The 19,273-nt window shown below is 49.8% G+C and overlaps 1 protein-coding gene across 2 annotated transcripts; it reads right to left on the bottom strand.

Annotated features, from left to right (window-relative positions):
* Positions 1-675: 675 nt before the first annotated feature.
* LOC137427765 (uncharacterized) lies at positions 676-15,465 on the bottom strand. Of its 2 annotated transcripts, none has more exons than XR_010984569.2 (3): positions 15,051-15,130; positions 7,610-7,669; positions 676-1,046 (listed from the first exon to the last, which is right to left on the bottom strand). XR_010984569.2 is itself a non-coding variant. In XM_068117487.2 (3 exons), the coding sequence occupies exons 1-3, from the start codon at positions 15,241-15,243 to the stop codon at positions 3,154-3,156; spliced, it is 1,266 nt and encodes a 421-aa protein (XP_067973588.2). In that variant the 5' UTR covers positions 15,244-15,465; the 3' UTR covers positions 676-3,153. The 2 variants fall into 2 exon arrangements, 1 of the variants encoding a protein (XP_067973588.2); XM_068117487.2 differs by having other exon boundaries at positions 676-4,166; positions 15,051-15,465.
* Between the last annotated feature and the right edge of the window lie 3,808 nt (positions 15,466-19,273).

Raw genomic sequence — 19,273 nt, 5'->3', positions numbered from 1 at the left:
TCTGTAGTACCATTAAAAATTAGGGGAGCTAATTGTGGAAATAAACCCCACAACATAAATAAGCCTCCCCCTATCGTGTAGGCCAGAGGGGAAGCCTGGTGTTGGCTTAAGGGTTAATTAAGGTGGCTGGCTTTACAGCTCAGGATCTTGAGTTCGAACCATTGTCGTTCCGTTAAATACCATCGAGTGGGCTGACTCAGCCTGTCATCTTTCCAAGGTTGCCAAAATGAGTACCAGCTTACTGGAAACAGCCACGGCACAGGTGGCAGACGTGCTCTCGTCAATGATGCAACCAGCAGCCACAGGCTGCAAACAAAATAAATAACATCCTACAGGGGGAGGCTAGATAAAAATGCCACAGAGACCCCGATCAGCATGCTTAACCTGAATGAGAACAGTTTCAACGGCAATACTTTGTCTATTACGTGGGCAGACTTGGGCAGGAACACAGGACAACCAGAAGAGGGGACTATTAGATCAATTGGTCATGGTCTCCCGTTACAATAATCCATTTTTCTGCTTGATTTGATCATCGGAGAGCCAGAGCATTTACAAACAGCACAGATTTTGCTTTGTCTGTCTGCATTCTCAGATATTTTGAAGAAACAACCATTAACTGGCTTTTCATGTCGACCATACGTCTCACCTTTCATTCATTTGATTCACATCATGATGTTTTGGTTAAAAAGGAATTTAATAGTCATTGTAAACAGAACATTTACAAGAAAAACAAGTTCACAGCAGAGATATTTCTGATATATCTTGAAATTTGTTTAAATCAGAAAAGGTCTTTTGACAAAAAGTTTTTTTTTTCAGCATCAGAAATCTCAGTTTGAGGAAGTAAAAGATGGTGGAATAAAGAAAGACAGCACTGATGCATAACACATGGTCCCAAATAGTTCTAACAGCCATAAAAGATCTACCAGACTCGGTGGCGCAATGGGTAAAGAGTGTCCGCTCTCAATCTCGAAGGTCGGTGGTTCTTCCCCAGTCGAATCGTAGCATAAATTTTCAAAATGGTACGGGCTGCTTCCTTGCTTGATGCTCTGAATTTAAAGGGAGAGAGCACGGACAAACAACCATAGGTTGGCAATAGCTGCGCACCCAGGCTTTGATGGGCCGAATGGCCGTCCTGTGTCGAAGTTCCCTGGAAGGAAACACATTATTAACGCTTCTCAAGTTTCTCGCAATACTTGTAGTATTGTGAGGTGGTGGAATTCAGAAGGTGGAATGAGGACAGCTTCCCAGGAACTGTAGCATCTGCTTTTGTTTCTTAAATTTACGTTCAGAAGATGAAGTTGAGATTTTTTCCACACTGAACAGGTGACCATTCTGAGATGTTTTTCTCGAAGCATGATTGTTCCGAGGGTGTTCCAGTCGTTACGCGATTGCTGTGATATTTTTGGTACAGCATCTCACAAATATCCAAGAATTTCGGTTTTTAATCCCTCCTTTTACTCTCACGGTCAAGGTGTTTCAGGTCCATTTTCTGCAGGACGCGTTTGCTGTCATGATTGTCGTTCACTCAAATATGTTATGATACATTGAGAACTAGAACGGCACTCAATAGAGAGCATAACTCCACCTGGTTGGCCATATCACTCAATGGTGAAAAATCACTTAAAAACTCCACTAGCTGGATCTGGATCCGGATCTTCACCAAAATTGCATCGATTCTTCCTTGTTACACACACAACCTGTCCAACAAGTTTCGTCCAAATCCATCCATAACTTTTTGAGATATCCTGCTATGTATCGTTTTTGGCCCCATCTCCAAATGGTGAAGAATCATTTAAGAATTAAATAACTCTCATATCCGAATCGCTATTCAGATCTTCACCAAAATCGAATCGATGAGACCTTGTCAAACACCCAACCGGTCCACCAAGTTTCGCCCAAATCCATCCATAACCTTTTGAGATATCCTGCTCTGTATCGTTTTTGGCCCGATCACTCAATGGTGAAGAATCACTTAATAAATTAAATAATTCTCCTATCCGAATCCATATTCAGATCTTCACCAAAATCGAATCGAATCGTTCTTGCCAGACACCCAACCAGTCCACCAAATTTCGTCCAAATCCGTCCACAACTCTTTGAGATATTTTGTTCACCAACGGACAGACCTTTGGTGGCGGAGGTAACAAATTCACAATACGTCGACACTTCTCAATTCTGGGATTGTGTGATGAAGTTTTTGCAGAAAGGAAATTACAGGATAGACATTTGCATGGACAGTTTCGTTGAATGAGTGTTTCACATTCTAAAAGCGGACGACAGGTAGTTTGTTTTGACTTTGTAGAACCGGCTGTCATCTGTGGAATCATTCCTACGATCTTCTTTCAGTCGTTTGTGTCGAGTCCTTCTTCTTGATCCTTGACTGTAACTCCAAAATAATAATCAAAATCCAATGGCCTTCACCTCCAATCACAATGGTTTTGTTTTTTTCTTTCTTCTCTTGTTTGCTTTGTTATCGTTGATTTACTTTCCCCAATAACATTTATATTTCGAGTTGATTTACAGCTTCAATTTATTCTGTGGTTTTTGTCCAACTTCTATTAATTACTTTGAATTTTTGGGATTTGCCTCTAATCTTCTAATTTGTTTGGAGCTTCAATTCCCCTTCTTTAACTGTTCTTTGACCAGCTTCCTTTCTTCACCTTCAGGTCTCCGACAAAGTTGGGAAGAGCTGTTAAAGTCATATTGATGTCGTTCCTCCCATCAGTCAGCCAGTGATTCCGTTAACATTTTTCCTTTTTCCCCTACTTCACCAAAGGCGGCTCAATGGGTTGTTTTGAAACTTGGCATGATAATTTACGACGCCGATGTGTAAAAACTAAAGAAACTTTTATTTTTAAAATTTCATCCAGATCCTGGTGTTTCACAGGTGAGGTTACCTTTCATTTTGTATTTTATTTTTCGGATTCTCCTCCAACAGCTTCACGTTCCCAACTTGAATTGCTCCATTTGTCTCATCTCCCATTTCTGAACATCTGTCCCATTTGGGAGTTGGGGCTGCTCATTCTTCTTTTCACCAGTTTCTCAACTTTTGTTAAATTATTTGCATTTGTTGGTCGAGCATCGTGGATAATGAATTCTCCCAATTGTAGATCCTCACATTTTACTGAACAATTTATTACACGTACCACGGTTTTACGATTTCTCACGAGTATGGATTCTCATGTGGGTCCGACAATACGAGTTTGTACGGAATAATTTGTTGCAGATGTTGCACTTAAATGGTTTCTCTCCGGTATGAATCCTCATGTGCGATTGCCAGTGATTGTACTGCACGAATGATTTATTGCACACGCTGCACTTGTGCGGCTTCTCACCAGGATGGTTCCTGAGCACGTGATTATGACAGTTCGAGTTAGTGCGGAATAATCTACTGCAGATGCTGCACTTGATGGACTTCTCTCCAGTGTGAATCCTCACGTGTTCCTTGTAGGTCGAGCTACGAATGAACGATTTGCTGCAGATGGTGCACTTGTACGGTTTCTCTCCCGTGTGAATCCTCATGTGTTCTTGGCAGTTCAGCTTCCGACTGAATGATTTGCTGCACACAGTGCATTGATGCGCTTTCTCCCCAATGTGATTCCTCATGTGTTTCTTGCAGGATGAGTTACGACTAAAGGATTTGCTGCACATAGTGCAGTTGTAAGGCTTCTCGTCAGTATGAATTTTAATGTGCCCCTTGTAGGTTGAATAATGAATGAACGATTTGCTGCACACAGGGCACTTATGCCTCTTCTCTCTTGTGTGAATCCTCATGTGTACTTTGCAGTTGGAATTCCGAATGAATGATTTGCTGCACACAGTGCATTGATATGGCCCGTCCCCAAAGTGAGTCCTCATGTGTGCCCGGAAGAACGAGTTCTTATTAAATGATTCGTTGCAAACATGACATGTGTACGGTGTTTCGCCAATATGTGTCCTCAGGTGATTCTGATACGTTGAAATGCAATCGAATGATTGATTGCACATGGTGCACCTGTATATCTTTTCATTAGAGGGAATCTTCACCTGTTCCTCGCCATGAATGCTTTTCTCTTTATAATCCATGTAATTCACACCGTTACTCTTCTGTTGCTGCAAAGAATTCTCAGTGGAGATAGGACTATCCTTGGGAAAGGAGAACATCTTGAAGATCGGCGTCCGTTTCTCTGAAGATTGGTCAGAAAAAAGGAGATTTGTCATAGGGATGCAAAAAAACATCAACGCATTGATAAAAACAGCCAAGAATCAAGAAGCTTACACTCTCAGGAAAACTTCACCTGGAAGCCGATCAACATATTTTTGTGAAAGCCATTTACACTTGCAAATCAATTCTTCTTCGCAGCCTTTAACGGTGTACAAGTTCTCCGTGTTAGTACCCTCCCCCACATCGGCTGCAAGCCTGCGTCCTTCCAATGCTAGCTCAACTATGTGTCCCCCTCTTCAGCATTTATCAACTTCATGTTCAATCTTTCTGAATCTACCCCAACACCCCACTCCCCCTCAGCTTCCCCTCGTCCCAAACAATCGCATCTTACTCCTCGTCCCACACCGACCCAGCCTCCCCACTAAAGCCTCCTCCCCTGTCCCTCACTGCCTGGACCTCAAACATCCAAGGCCTCCACTCCAACCTGACAGATCTCTCAATCCAGGCTGCTTTTGATAAATGGGACTATTTCACAGAATGATTCATCCCACAAGACGTCCCCAACTCCGTGTCTCTCCATGGATATTGGCTCCTCTGGTTTGATCGACCTGATGGCGGAGTTGTGCTGTACATAAAAATTCCATTTCTCATGCTCAGTGTACTGCTAATACCCCTCCCAAACCCAAAGAGTACCTCTGTCTGTGACTTCCCCTCCGGTCTGACCTCATGTTTCTCTGTGTGTTGTGCCGTCCTCCCAACAGTGACGACGCCATCCACAATGCTCTCTCAGACAACATGGACCAACTTGTAATCACTCATCCCAACTCTCTCTTCCTAAAATGTGGTGACATCAATTGTCACCATGCTAATTGGCTGACTGTTGGTCGCCCTCTCACCAGCCATATCCCTTCTGCGAAGAACTTCTGTGAATGATTCTGTGTCGTTCTGTGTCGTTCTGTGTCGATCTGTTCTGTGCCGAAGCTCTTCCACGAGCCTAGACCTTGTATATATAGATTTAAAAAATTAAATACATTTTTTATTAAATAAGTTATTTATTACCTTAAGCAGTGCATCTGTGCGGTGTCGTTTTCCTGAAATTTCGCTTCATTAAGTTTGGTTTGGCTTGTAAAATACAGTCGGGGGAGGGGGGGGGGCGAGAGGGGTGTGGGGGTGCAACTTGGTTAAAATCTTGATTTATCACCAATGGGATTTAGATCCCGATTGAGAACGAGGCACATTCTCACAGCTCGGGTGCATTTTGGATCAACTAAATTACTGCAATTACAAATGGCTATCCACTGAGAGGATTTGCAGTGCATGGTCTCCGCTAGATGTTCGGAGAACGCTTGGATTCGGAAGAGGGTCAGAGAGCGGTATTCAGGATTGCAAAGCAGATAGCGAAAGAGAGGTGTGATGTGATGGGGGTGAGTTGCTTGAAGGATGAAGTGGGACAAATAGTTGTGGACTCAGATGGAATTAAAGGAAGATGGAAAAGATGTATGGAAATGCTGTTGAATGCAGAGAATGAATGGGATGGCAACATCGAGAGTAACCCAGTTTTAGGACCGGCAGAGAAGATAACCGAGAAGGAAGTTGAGGAAGCGATAAAAGCAATGAAGAGGAGAAAAGCGGGAGGGCCGACGGGAGTTGTGGGAGATATGTTGAAGGCAGCGGGAAATTGGGGTGTGAAGAGAATGACAGAGATCTGCAATCTGGTGGTGAAAGAAGGCCGCATTCCAGTGGATTGGGAACTGAGTACCCTCGTCCCTCTATACAAGGGGAAAGGTGATCCTCTGGACTGTGGCTCGTATCGAGCGATAAAGTTATTGGAGCATGGAATGAAGGTATTGGAAAGGGTGTTGGAGAGGAGGATAAGGAAGAAAGTGAAGATTGACGAAATGCAGTTTGGATTTATGCCAGGAAGAGGAATGACAGACGCGCTTTTTATTGTGGGGCAGTTGCAGGAGAAGTATATGGAGAAGAGGAAGAAGTTGTTTCTTGGGTTTGTTGATCTGGAGAAAGCATTCGATAGGGTTCCACGCAAAGTATTGACATGGGCATGAGGAAGTTAGGAGTGGAGGAATGGTTGATCAGAGTAGTGATGGCAATGTACAAAAGAGCGCGCACAGCTTTAAGGACGAAGGACGGGAACAGTGGTGAGTTTGAGGTGAAGGTGGGAGTGCATCAGGGGTCGGTACTAAGTCCACTACTATTTGTAGCTGTGAGGGAGGTGCTGTCTCAGAACGTAAAGGAGGGTTTACCGTGGGAGTTGTTGTATGCAGATGATCTGGTGTTGATTGCAGAAAGTATGGATGGACTGAAGGAGAAGATGAACAAGTGGAAGGAGTGTATGGAGACAAAAGGTCTGAAGGTGAATATCGGAAAAACGAAGGTGATCGCAAGTGGTAAAGCATGTGGTGAGGTGGAAAAAACTGGGAAGTGGCCGTGTGCTGTGTGCAGGAAGGGTGTCGGAGTGAATTCCATTCAATGTACAATGTGCGTTGAGTGGGTTCATCAAAAATGTAGTGGTTTGAGAGGGTCATAAACCAGTGTGGCAGCTACATTCAAGTGTAAAGTGTGCACAGAGGGAGCTGCAGATGGAGGAAATGTTGAGTTGGATCTTGGAGATGGCGTGAAGCTGGAAGGTGTGAAAACATTTTGTTACCTTGGAGACATGCTGAATGGAGAAGTTGGATCAGACTCGGCAACGGTTGCTCGAGTGAGATGTGCATGGAAGAAGTTTCGGGAACTGAGTGGCGTGCTGACGAGGAGGGGAGTGTCATTGAAGCTGAAGGGAAAGGTGTATGCTGCATGTGTGAGAAGTGTTATGATTTATGGGAGTGAGACATGGGTAATGAACGTAGATCAGCAACGAAGGCTGGAAAGGGTGGAAATGCGAATGGTTCGGTGGATGTGTGGAGTATCGTTGAGAGAGAGGAAGACAAATGATGAATTGCGAAAGATGATGGGAATATTGCCTGTGATTGATGTTGTGAAGAGGAACAGGTTGAGATGGTTTGGTCATGTGTTGAGGAAGGATGAAAGTGACTGGTTGAGAAGAGTGATGGAAATGAATGTAGAAGGAAGTAGAGGACGGGGAAGACCGAGAAAGACTTGGCTGAAGATGGTCGAAGAAGAAATGCGGGCAAGGGGGTTAACAAAGAGAGATGCAGAAAATAGGGCAAAATGGAGAACATTGTCATGGGGACCGCAAGGCTTTCTTGCAGGGAAATGGCCTTAAAATGCCTGTTGTTGTTGTTGTTGGTCTCCGCTACGCAATGGTTATGACGTCTGTGGAGCGGAGGTCTTTCACGTGACGATATGCACATGCACGGGAAATATTGTGGAAACCAAAAGCATGAAAGAACAAAATACAACATTGTGGAATCCAAACTCAATAACAACACAATTCCTCTCATCAAGTAACATTACCTTCGATATAATATTATTATTTTAGATTCTTACCTTGTGAGGGAGAACCATTTGTAGGTTCAGGTTCCACCTTCACCACCACAATAGAAGATTCTGTCAAGAAACAAAACGCTATGAATATACACACCACATTAATGAGCAATGGTACTCAAAGGACACATGACCTTTGACCCACTGCACCCAAAATCGAATCCGTTAATAATCATCTTCGGACAAGTCCATTCTTATAACAAGTTTCATTGCAATCCTTCAGTGGTTCACAAGTTAGGTGATCGGTTCATCTTTTCATCACAGTACATACTTGTACCAAGTTTGGTCAAAATGCCTTCAGCAGTTCACAGGTTATCGCGGTAATGAGAATGTGCTACGCGCACGCACACACACACACACAATAACTAGATGGTATTCAAAGCATACTTACCCTGCGCAGTCAACTTGGTGCGAGCGAACTCTTCTGTTTTTGAAGGGTTTTTTTCTTTCAGCCAATATGGCTGCCAGGCCATGTGAGCGATGACATCATAAATTTATATTCTCCAATATAATTGTTGCGTAGATCACGCTCAAAATTTTTCAAAATGATCAGACTAAGCGTTGTCCCTGTCAAATTATAACGTCATAATTAAGGCACCAACATCATCGTTAACAACACATTCCCCATGCGGAGTTCTTTACAATGAGCCACGTTTCAATTTTTTCCATGGAGAGGTTTTGGATATATCGAGGTGCAACGTTTTTTTTTTGTTTTTTTTAGGGTGGCGCCTGTACCACGTGACCTATGAAGTCATAATTATCATTAAACAATTCTACAGGTGGATGCGCTCCTCTGGTCAAAATTTTGTGTGCATCACACCAACATTTGCAGAGAAAAAACAGTTCATACTGATCGGATGAAGCGTTATACTTGTCCAATTATGACGTCATAATGAAGGCACCGATGACATCAGCATTAACATATTTTATTCTCCATGGGGAGTACTTTACAGCGCACCATGTTTAATTATTCAAGATTATATAAAAGACTTGAAAAAGGGGAAAAATATTGAACCCAGATGGGATTTGAACCCACAATCCCCAGCTTAGGAGTCTGATGCTTTATCCATTAGGCCATTGGAACAGCACGTGAGAAAATTAAATATATATTTTTTTTTTTTTAAAGGGTATAAAGTGTGTATATATGTATATCTTTATATATACAATATACCAGTAGAACCTGACACAAATTTTCAGTCCCCATGTTAAAGTTGCATATAGAGAAACGCTCCCATATAAAGGGAGAGGTACTTTGCACCTCCATTTGGTTATTCAAGACGATATAAAATACGGATTTTTAAATATATAACTATTGATGTATATATATATTTATTTATTTATTTTATTTTAAAGCAAAAACTATAGCACTTAGGTGGAATTTATTTCGAAGCCATTAACTGGACCTATTGGTCGATGTGTATTCCAAAGTTTCGGCTAGTTTGAATGTATAGTCCTTGAGATATGAGCGCCAACACGTTTTGGACGGACGGACGGACGGACACCAACGTGATTTTGAGGGTTTTCTCAATAAAACTCAAGAATGCAAAAACAGACGTTGTTGAAATTAGGAACATATTACCTCGACGCACAAAGTATTTACTTCTGAAATTTGCAGCCGATTTCGTCCAGTCGAAGCCGAGAATCGAACTTTCAGTCCTTTTGTTAAAGCTGCATACAGAGAAACAATCCCATATACTGTATAAAGGGGGGGGGGGGCGCTTTGCGCTTCCCTTTGATCCTTAACATTCCATTGTAGCGGTTACCGCTGGATGCACACAATCGCCTTGCACCGGCCAGAACACGGCCAGACGCGCCTCTCCCGGGCATGCCCGGACTCACTGTTCCCGGGCATGCCCGAACCTCCCGGGCAGGCCCGGTCTCGTCTTTCCCGGGCATGCCCGCTCTCGCCTTTCCAGGGCTCGCCCAGAGCGTCCGGGCATGCCCGCTATCGCCTTTCCAGGGCTCGCCCAGAGCGTCCGGGCATGCCCGCTATTGCCTTTCCAGGGCTCGCCCAGAGCGTCCGGGCATGCCCGCTATCGCCTTTCCAGGGCTCGCCCAGAGCGTCCGGGCATGCCCGCTCTCGCCTTTCCAGTGCTCGTCCAGAGCGCCCGGGCACGCCCAGCCTCGACTTGCCAGGCCGCAGCCAAACACGCCCGGGCAGGTCCAGACTCGCCTTTCCAAGGCTCGCCCTTGACACCCGGGCATGCCCGGTATAGCTTTTGCCGGGCAAACTTCCCGACATAAATGTGTATATATATTGCTGCCCGATAAACGGGCTTTTGGTCAGAATACCTGAGCTGTTTTGTTTCAATAAAGCAACTCGGACGAATTCCATCTTTGGTCGCGTCAATTCTTTCGACTCGCGTTGGAGCGCAGCTCCTTCACTGGTGACCTACCGACATGGACACGGCAGTGACTCTTAAACTGCCTACCTTCTGGGAGGCTCACGCGGCTGTTTGGTTCGCCCAGGCGGACTCCCAGTTCGCCCTGCGAGGCATCACCGCGGACGACACCCGCTTCCACCACGTCGTGGCAGCGCTCGGTTCCGCCACCGTGGCCCGCGCCCTGAGCCTCCTCGAGCACCTGCCGGCTGCCGACAAGTATGACGCGCTGAAGACGCTCCTCCTCGACGCTTTCGCCCTCTCACCGGCGGCACGCGCACGGCGCCTGCTCGACCTGCCCGAGCTCGGCGACACGCGCCCGTCCGAGCGCATGGACTATATGCTCTCGTTGCTCGGTGAGCACTCTCCGGATTTTCTGTTCCGCGAGTTGTTCCTTCGCCAGCTGCCTCACCCGGTACGCCTCGCCCTGGCTGGCACGTCGATCACCGATTCCCGCGCCCTCGCCAGGGAAGCTGATAAGATCTCCTCGGCGGGCCAACACATCGGCGCGGCTACCTGGAGCCTGCCGCCGTCCGAGGCGACGCCCACGACGCCCGAGCGCCCTGCGCGGTTGGAGGCCGAACTGCCGGTGAAACTGGCGGCCGCCACGCCGCACCGACCGCTTCCGACACGACCGCCGGGGCCTCCACCTGACCAGGCGTGGTGTTATTACCACGCCAGGTTCGGACACAAGACTCGGACGTGCCGACCCCCGTGCACTTTCGGCAAGTCGGGAAACGGCCGGGCGGCGTTCATTCCCAGCCATGAGCGCCGGCCACTCGGGCAACCTGCTTTTTATTCGGGACAAAGCGTCCGGGCGGCGTTTCCTTTGTGACACCGGCGCCCAACTGAGCGTCATACCCGCCTCCGAGCAGGACAGGCGGGACGCCGTTTGCGGCCCCTCTTTGGTCGCTGCTAATGGCTCGGCCATACGCACTTTCGGCCCGCGCAACGTCACCCTCTGCTTCGGCAGCCAGCGCTTTCAGTGGACCTTTGTGACCGCCTGCGTCCCCATGGCTTTGCTGGGCGCTGACTTCCTCTGCGCGCACGGGCTGCTGGTCGACGTCAAACGTCGTCGCCTTGTCAACGCCGAGACCTTCAGCTCCCTGGCGTGCACGATGAGCAGCTCCGCGCCGACCGAACTGGCGTGCGCCCTCCCGACGGCGAACGAGTTCGCTCACCTGCTCGCGGAATTCCCAGCCCTCACACGGCCGACGTTTTCGGCCGTCGCAATGCGACATGGGATCGAGCACCACATACCCACTACGGGCCCGCCGGTCTACGCCAGGGCCCGCCGCCTCGACCCGGCCAAGCTCGCCGTGGCAAAGGCCGAGTTCGACGCGTTGGAGCACCTCGGCATCGTGCGGCGCTCCAATAGCGCGTGGGCCTCACCACTGCACATCGTGCCAAAGCCGGGGGGCGGATGGCGCCCGTGTGGCGACTACCGCCGCCTCAACGACGCTACCACCCCCGACAGGTACCCGATCCCGCACATCCAGGACTTTTCCGCCCGTTTGGCGGGACGGGTCATATTTTCCAAAATTGACCTGATATGGGGATACCACCAGGTACCTGTCCGGGCGGCCGACGTCCCGAAGACGGCCGTCATCACGCCGTTCGGCCTGTTCGAATTTTTGAGGATGCCGTTTGGCCTCAAGAACGCGGCCCAGGCGTTCCAGCGCTTAATGGACGGCGTGCTGAGCGACCTGCCATTTCTTTTCGTCTATCTGGACGACATCCTCGTCGCCAGCACGTCCCGCGCCGAGCACCTCCTCCACCTCCGAACACTGTTCGGTCGCCTCAGCGAGCATGGCTTAATTGTCAACCCGGCCAAATGCCACTTCGGCACGACGACCGTTGACTTTTTGGGCCACCGCATCACCAGGACCGGGGCTGTGCCGCTGCCGACCAAGGTCAAGGCCATCACCACGCTCCCGCGTTCCCGTTCCATCAAGGCCCTACAAGAGTTCCTCGGCATGGTGAATTTTTATCACTGATTCGTGCCACGCGCTGCTCAGCTCATGCGGCCCCTTTACGAGGCCCTCCGGGGCAAGCCGGCCAAGCATGACATTGTTTGGTCCGCGGCCTTCGCGAGCGCAAAACGGGCCCTCGCCGACGCAACGCTGCTGGCTCACCCGGTGCTCAACGCGCCCATCGCCCTCACTACGGACGCCTCCAACTACGCGGTGGGCGCCGTCCATGAACAATGGGTGGACGGGGTTTGGCAGCCACTCGCTTTTTTCAGCCGGCAGCTCCGGCCGAACGAGTTAAAATACAGCACGTTCGACCGCGAGCTGCTCGGTCTATTCCTGGCCGTTCGCCATTTCCGACACCTCCTGGAGGGCCGCCCGTTCACGGCTTTCGTTGACCACAAGCCGTTGGTCTACGCAATGGCCAAAGTCACGGAGCCGTGGTCGGCCCGCCAGCAGCGCCACCTCTCCGCCGTGTCGGAATTCACCACGGACATCCGGCACGTCGCCGGCAAAGACAACGCTGTGGCCGACTGTCTTTCTCGGGCCAGCGCGAACGCGGTCCACCTCGGCGTGGACTTCGCGCTCATGGCGGCCGACCAGACCACCGACACCTCGGTGCAGGCCCTCCGGGCGGCGGACACGGGCCTCTGCCTGGCCGACATCCCCTTCGTGGGCACCGTCCTGCTCTGCGACGTCTCCCAGGACCAGCCTCGCCCCATCGTGCCCGTTTCCTGGCAGCGCCGCATCTTTGCCTCCATCCACGGCCTTTCTCACCCGGGCCGGAAAGCTTCTCAGAAGCTGGTGTCGGCGCGTTTCGTCTGGCACGGCCTTCGACGGAACGTCCGCGACTGGGCCAACGCCTGCACGGCCTGCCAGCGGGCCAAGGTCCACCGCCACACCCAGGCCCCGCTGGCATCTTTCACCGTGCCTGCACGGCGTTTCGACCACGTCCACGTGGACCTAGTGGGTCCCCTGCCCCCATCGCGGGGGTTCACCCACCTGCTCACCATGGTGGACAGGACCACCAGGTGGCCGGAGGCCGTGCCCCTCACCTCCACCACCACCGCCGACGTGGCGCAGGCGTTCATCGCCACCTGGGTCGCGCGCTTCGGCGCACCGGCGGACATCTCGTCCGACCGCGGCCCACAGTTCACATCCGAACTTTGGGGCGCGGTCGCCCGCTCGTTGGGGGTCACGCTGCACCGCACCACGGCCTACCACCCCCAAGCCAACGGGTTGTGCGAGCGGTTTCACCGCTCCATGAAGGCCGCACTCATGGCCGGCCTTCAGGACGACGGTTGGACCGACCGGCTGCCATGGGTCCTTTTGGGCCTCCGCACGGCCCCCAAGGAGGACCTCCGGGCGTCCGCCGCCGAGCTCGTCTACGGCCAGCCGCTCCGCGTCCCGGGCGAGTTCGTGCCCGACGCTCCCAGTCCCTGGTCCGCCGCACACCAGCGCTTGGACCTCCAGGAGGCCGCCCGCCGATTTGCCCCCGTGCCAACGTCCCGCCACGGTGGCCCCCAGTCCTACGTCCCCCCGGCGCTTCGCACAGCGGAGTACGTCTTTGTGCGTCATGACGCGCACCGGGGGCCACTCCGGCCGCCGTACGACGGGCCCTTCCGGGTCCTGCGACGGGGCGACAAGTCCTTTGTCGTCGACGTTGGCGGCCGGTCGCGCCGGATCTCTGTGGACCGCCTCAAACCGGCGCACATGGACGTCGACCGACCACCACGGTTGGCCCTTCCTCCGCGGCGAGGCCACCCCCCGTCCACAGTTCCCCCCGCTCGACCACCCACCACCACGTCGGACCCCTCCCCACGACCCTGCAGGGGTCGCTTCGGCCGGGTCATCCGGACCCCCCTTAAATTGACCCTGCCGGTGCAGGTCGATTCGGGACAAAGCGTCCGTCCGTTCTGGAGGGGCGTGTGTAGCGGTTACCGCTGGATGCACACAATCGCCTTGCACCGGCCAGAACACGGCCAGACGCGCCTCTCCCGGGCATGCCCGGACTCACTGTTCCCGGGCACGCCCGAACCTCCCGGGCACGCCCGGTCTCGTCTTTCCCGGGCATGCCCGCTCTCGCCTTTCCAGGGCTCGCCCAGAGCATCCGGGCATGCCCGCTATCGCCTTTCCAGGGCTCGCCCAGAGCGTCCGGGCATGCCCGCTATCGCCTTTCCAGGGCTCGCCCAGAGCGTCCGGGCATGCCCGCTCTCGCCTTTCCAGTGCTCGTCCAGAGCGCCCGGGCACGCCCAGCCTCGACTTGCCAGGCCGCAGCCAAACACGCCCGGGCAGGTCCAGACTCGCCTTTCCAGGGCTCGCCCAGAGCGTCCGGGCATGCCCGCTATCGCCTTTCCAGGGCTCGCCCAGAGCGTCCGGGCATGCCCGCTCTCGCCTTTCCAGTGCTCGTCCAGAGCGCCCGGGCACGCCCAGCCTCGACTTGCCAGGCCGCAGCCAAACACGCCCGGGCAGGTCCAGACTCGCCTTTCCAGGGCTCGCCCAGAGCGTCCGGGCATGCCCGCTATCGCCTTTCCAGGGCTCGCCCAGAGCGTCCGGGCATGCCCGCTATCGCCTTTCCAGGGCTCGCCCAGAGCGTCCGGGCATGCCCGCTCTCGCCTTTCCAGTGCTCGTCCAGAGCGCCCGGGCACGCCCAGCCTCGACTTGCCAGGCCGCAGCCAAACACGCCCGGGCAGGTCCAGACTCGCCTTTCCAAGGCTCGCCCTTGACACCCGGGCATGCCCGGTATAGCTTTTGCCGGGCAAACTTCCCGACATAAATGTGTATATATATTGCTGCCCGATAAACGGGTTTGGTCAGAATACCTGAGCTGTTTTGTTTCAATAAAGCAACTCGGACGAATTCCGTCTTTGGTCGCGTCACTTCTTTCGACTCGCGTTGGAGCGCAGCTCCTTCACCATGACGCTTTGGATTGCACTGTATGTACTGTACTCTACACCACGTGGTGCAAGATTGTGGTTTGTAAATTACAGTGTACAGCATTTGTTTTTAGTTCACAGTCTCGTTATTATTCTGCATATTTATGTCGAAACGTTTGTTTTATTAAACAAGGTGTACGAGACCCACGTACGGTACCTGTTCCCAGGTGTGTCCCGTCACCTCCATCAGGAAGGTTCTGAACGTCCAGGATCTTGAACCCACAGATCTCATCAACCCCTCCTGGACCCCCTCTCTTCCCTCCATCAGAGTTCCACTTGGAGTCCGAGGATCTCGGATCGGGGGCGCAGCTCGGGGGGTCTCGGTTCACGACCCCCAGCACGGAGTCCATGAGGGGGAAGAAGAACAAACCACGACGATCTCTCCCTATTGGTCCAACCAGCTCTCAATGGGACAAACTTCCCCAAGATACAAATCGCGAACACACGTGGATATAGACCGGAAGTAAAATACCTGTAAGACTGTATCTTTTTCCTCCTCACCTTTTTCTCCATTTAGAGAATCATTCTACTTACCGAGGTGATGGATCTCTAATAAAACTTCTTCTTCTCCTCCTTTATTATGATTGTGTCTCGATAATAATTTTTTTTCAAATCTACGTCGATCCAGCGATGACATAATCTTATCTACATATTACGAACATAAAAAATGGCGGGAATTCTACCCCCACTTTTTTGTAAGATAGCTCCTTTATTGTCAGGCCATTGGTTTCGTGGCGTACTCTCGCGAGATCTCACGTGATCCCGCTCGAGTTGGATGTTAGCATTGTTAGGACATGTGGTATTTCACAAAACACCGAACCAAACAGCAAACAGAAACACACACATGGACAAGTGTAGTCCTAGCGGAGTGGTGCGGTAGTCAAACAAAGCCAGGTGTTTGTCCTCCGCTTTCTTCCACAAATACTTCACCTTCAGCACGAGCAAGCTGAGGCCTGAAGGTAGTTTCGTGAATGCCCTAATCAAAACAGAACAATTTGAACTCTCTGGACACTAACAAGGATATCTTCCAATGGTGAAGAATCACTTAAAAAATTCTAGTAGCCGGATCCGAATCCTGATCTTCACCAACATCGAATCATTTTGTCCTTGTCACATACGCTACATCTGACAAATTCCGTCCGAATCCGTCCACAACTTTTTGAGATATTTTGTTCACAAACGGACAGACAAATGGACAGACAGGGGTGAAAACAACCTCCATACACCTTTGGTAGCGGAGGTAACAACAACAACAACAACAACAGCTGGGGCCCCACACAGGTCACAAGGGATGAGAGATGATCTGCATCAAACTGTTGACGAGCACGAGCACCCCTCCACATCTAAAAAGATCATAATCAAGATTCAAGAATACAACGCCATAAAGTACAAGCCTGGGGCCTCCATGTAATGATACTCGCCGAAGCAGAGGAGGTGGCCCAACCCAAATAAGCAAGATGACATATACCACTCGACTTAAAGGTCGACGACATTACCCTAAGGCCTAAAGGGTGGCTCAGATACCCATAAACATAGAGTTAGTTCATGTTGGGTGTGGAAAGCAAGAGACACTGAGGCAGGAGACAACACACGACCCCGGAAGCACGACAAGTAATCTATGGGCAGAACCCACAGGGCAAATACCACCAAACTTGCGGCCTACAAAGACGAACCCTAGACAATCGCCTGAGACTTTCCCTTAGCCCGCGACCTGATGATGGCATTTTTTTGGGAGACCTTGACCTTCGACTTTTGGAGACCTTGACCTTAACCGTTCCCTGGAACGAATCCACCATATGACCTTCACCATCGACTTTTGGAGACCTTAACTGTTCCCTAGAAGGAATCAGCCATATGACCTTGACCTTTGACTTTTGGAGATCTTGACCTTGACCATTTCCCTGGAAGGAATCCACCATATGACCTTGACCTTCGACTTTTGGAGATCTTGACCGTTCCCTGGAAGGAATCCACCATATGACCTTGACCTTCGACTTTTGGAGATCTTGACCGTTCCCTGGAAGGAATCAGCCATATGACCTTGACCTTCGACTTTTGGAGACCTTGACCGTTCCCTGGAAGGAATCCGCCATATGACCTTGACCTTCGACTTTTGGAGATCTTGACCGTTCCCTGGAAGGAATCCGCCATATGACCTTGACCTTCGACTTTTGGAGATCTTGACCGTTTCCTGGAAGGAATCCGCCATATGACCTTGACCTTCGACTTTTGGAGATCTTGACCGTTCCCTGGAAGGAATCCGCCATATGACCTTGACCTTCGACTTTTGGAGATCTTGACCGTTCCCTGGAAGGAATCCGCCATATGACCTTGACCTTCGACTTTTGGAGATCTTGACCGTTTCCTGGAAGGAATCCGCCATATGACCTTGACCTTCGACTTTTGGAGATCTTGACCGTTCCCTGGAAGGAATCCGCCATATGACCTTGACCTTCGACTTTTGGAGATCTTGACCGTTCCCTGGAAGGAATCAGCCATATGACCTTGACCTTCGACTTTTGGAGACCTTGACCATTCCCTGGAAGGAATCCGCCATATGACCTTGACCTTCGACTTTTGGAGATCTTGACCGTTCCCTGGAAGGAATCCGCCATATGACCTTGACCTTCGACTTTTGGAGATCTTGACCGTTTCCTGGAAGGAATCCGCCATATGACCTTGACCTTCGACTTTTGGAGATCTTGACCGTTCCCTGGAAGGAATCCGCCATATGACCTTGACCTTCGACTTTTGGAGATCTTGACCGTTCCCTGGAAGGAATCCGCCATATGACCTTGACCTTCGACTTTTGGAGATCTTGACCGTTTCCTGGAAGGAATCCGCCATATGACCTTGACCTTCGACTTTTGGAGATCTTGACCGTTCCCTGGAAGGAATCCGCCATATGACCTTGACCTTCGACTTTTGGAGATCTTGACCGTTCCCTGGAAGGAATCCGCCATATGACCTTGACCTTCGACTTTTGGAGACCTTGACCGTTTCCTGGAAGGAATCCGCCATATGACCTTGACCTTCGACTTTTAGGGATAGAGTATAAATTAAGAAAATGAGTCCTCATCGACAATCCATTCAATAAAACTGAACATCACGAAAATAGGAGAAACGTTTTTCAAGTTATGATAAAAAATGTGTTTTTTGTTATTAATTCACAATCCGAAAAAAGCAGGTCAAGGACACAAAACAAATGTCAGGTGTCCAACTTCAGTGCAGGTACATCATGATGATGCAAGAACATCTTGGAAGGCCTAGCGGTCTTTGAGACTCCAAATTGGCAAAATTGAGCGATGACAAATAATGCGTTCCCTCAACTGGCACCAATATGGTAAGTCTGGTGCTGCCATAACGGTTAAGGGGGCTAATTAAACATCTTCGAGTGTTGTTGTGGTTAAAAAGAAGTTTAATTGTCAATGTAAACAGAACATTCACAAGGAAAACAGCTTCAATTTTGATACGTCTGCAAATTTGTTGAAATCAGAAAAGGTCTTTTGATAAAAAGTTTTTATGCCTCCGCCGACAAAGTCGCCGGAGGCATTATGTTTTCGGGTTGTCCGTCCATCCGTCTGTCCGTCCAAACCTCTTTTTCTCAGAAACCATATGTCCGATTGAGACGAAACTTTCAGGGTAGGAGTGACACCCATGCAGAATGTTTTTATGATCATTGTGACGTCATAGGTCATACGGTATGGCAGCCATCTTGGATTAAAAGCAAATAATTAAAAAATTATTTCTCAGAAACCGCTGAATGGAAAAATTTGAAACTTGGCACATTGTCAAGTACGCCCAATGGGGAACAAAAGCGTGATAATGATGACATCATAGGTGAAATGGTATACCAGCCAAAAATGTTTTAATCAAATTCCTTATCCTAAAAATCTGAAATTGCATGCACATGATCAATGACCCATTTGTATTGAAATATTAAATTGATGACATCATAGGTCACATGGTTTGGCAGCCATTTTGGATTGAAGGAAAATATTAATTAATTATATCTCTGAAACCACTCACTCTATCGATGCAAAATTTTACAAATATCGAACAGCACTGTTGCATATAGTTTGAAAATGATGATGTCATAGGTCACGTGGTTTGGCAGCCATCTTGGATAGAAAAACTAACCTTATCCGATTAACACAAAACTTCACAAACGTGATCCCCTACCCATACATATGCAGAGTGATGTCATGTACCCGTTGTGGTACTATGTGGAGGCATATTGGCAACACAGTCACATTGTTCTAGTTTCAGAAATCTCAGTTTGAGGAAGTACAAGATGGCGGAATAAAGAAAGACAGTATTCTGATGCGTAACCACATGGTCCCAAAAAGTTCCAACAGCCATAAAAGATTTACCAGACTC

Source organism: Myxine glutinosa, chromosome 5, assembly GCF_964187855.1.
Source record: "Myxine glutinosa chromosome 5, kmMyxGlut1.1, whole genome shotgun sequence".
Lineage (NCBI taxonomy): Eukaryota > Metazoa > Chordata > Myxini > Myxiniformes > Myxinidae > Myxine > Myxine glutinosa.
This window is presented reverse-complemented; position numbering and strand designations above follow the sequence as displayed.

Excerpts from the sequence above, each read along its gene's own strand:
- LOC137427765 (XM_068117487.2), bottom strand. The coding sequence starts at position 15,243 with ATGGACTCCGTGCTGGGGGTCGTGAACCGAGACCCCCCGAGCTGCGCC. Across the intron at positions 7,670-15,050 it reads CGGGACACACCTGGGAACAG|AATCTTCTATTGTGGTGGTG; the intron begins GTACCGTACGTG and ends GTTTCTTGACAG. Across the intron at positions 4,167-7,609 it reads AAATGGTTCTCCCTCACAAG|AGAAACGGACGCCGATCTTC; the intron begins GTAAGAATCTAA and ends ACCAATCTTCAG.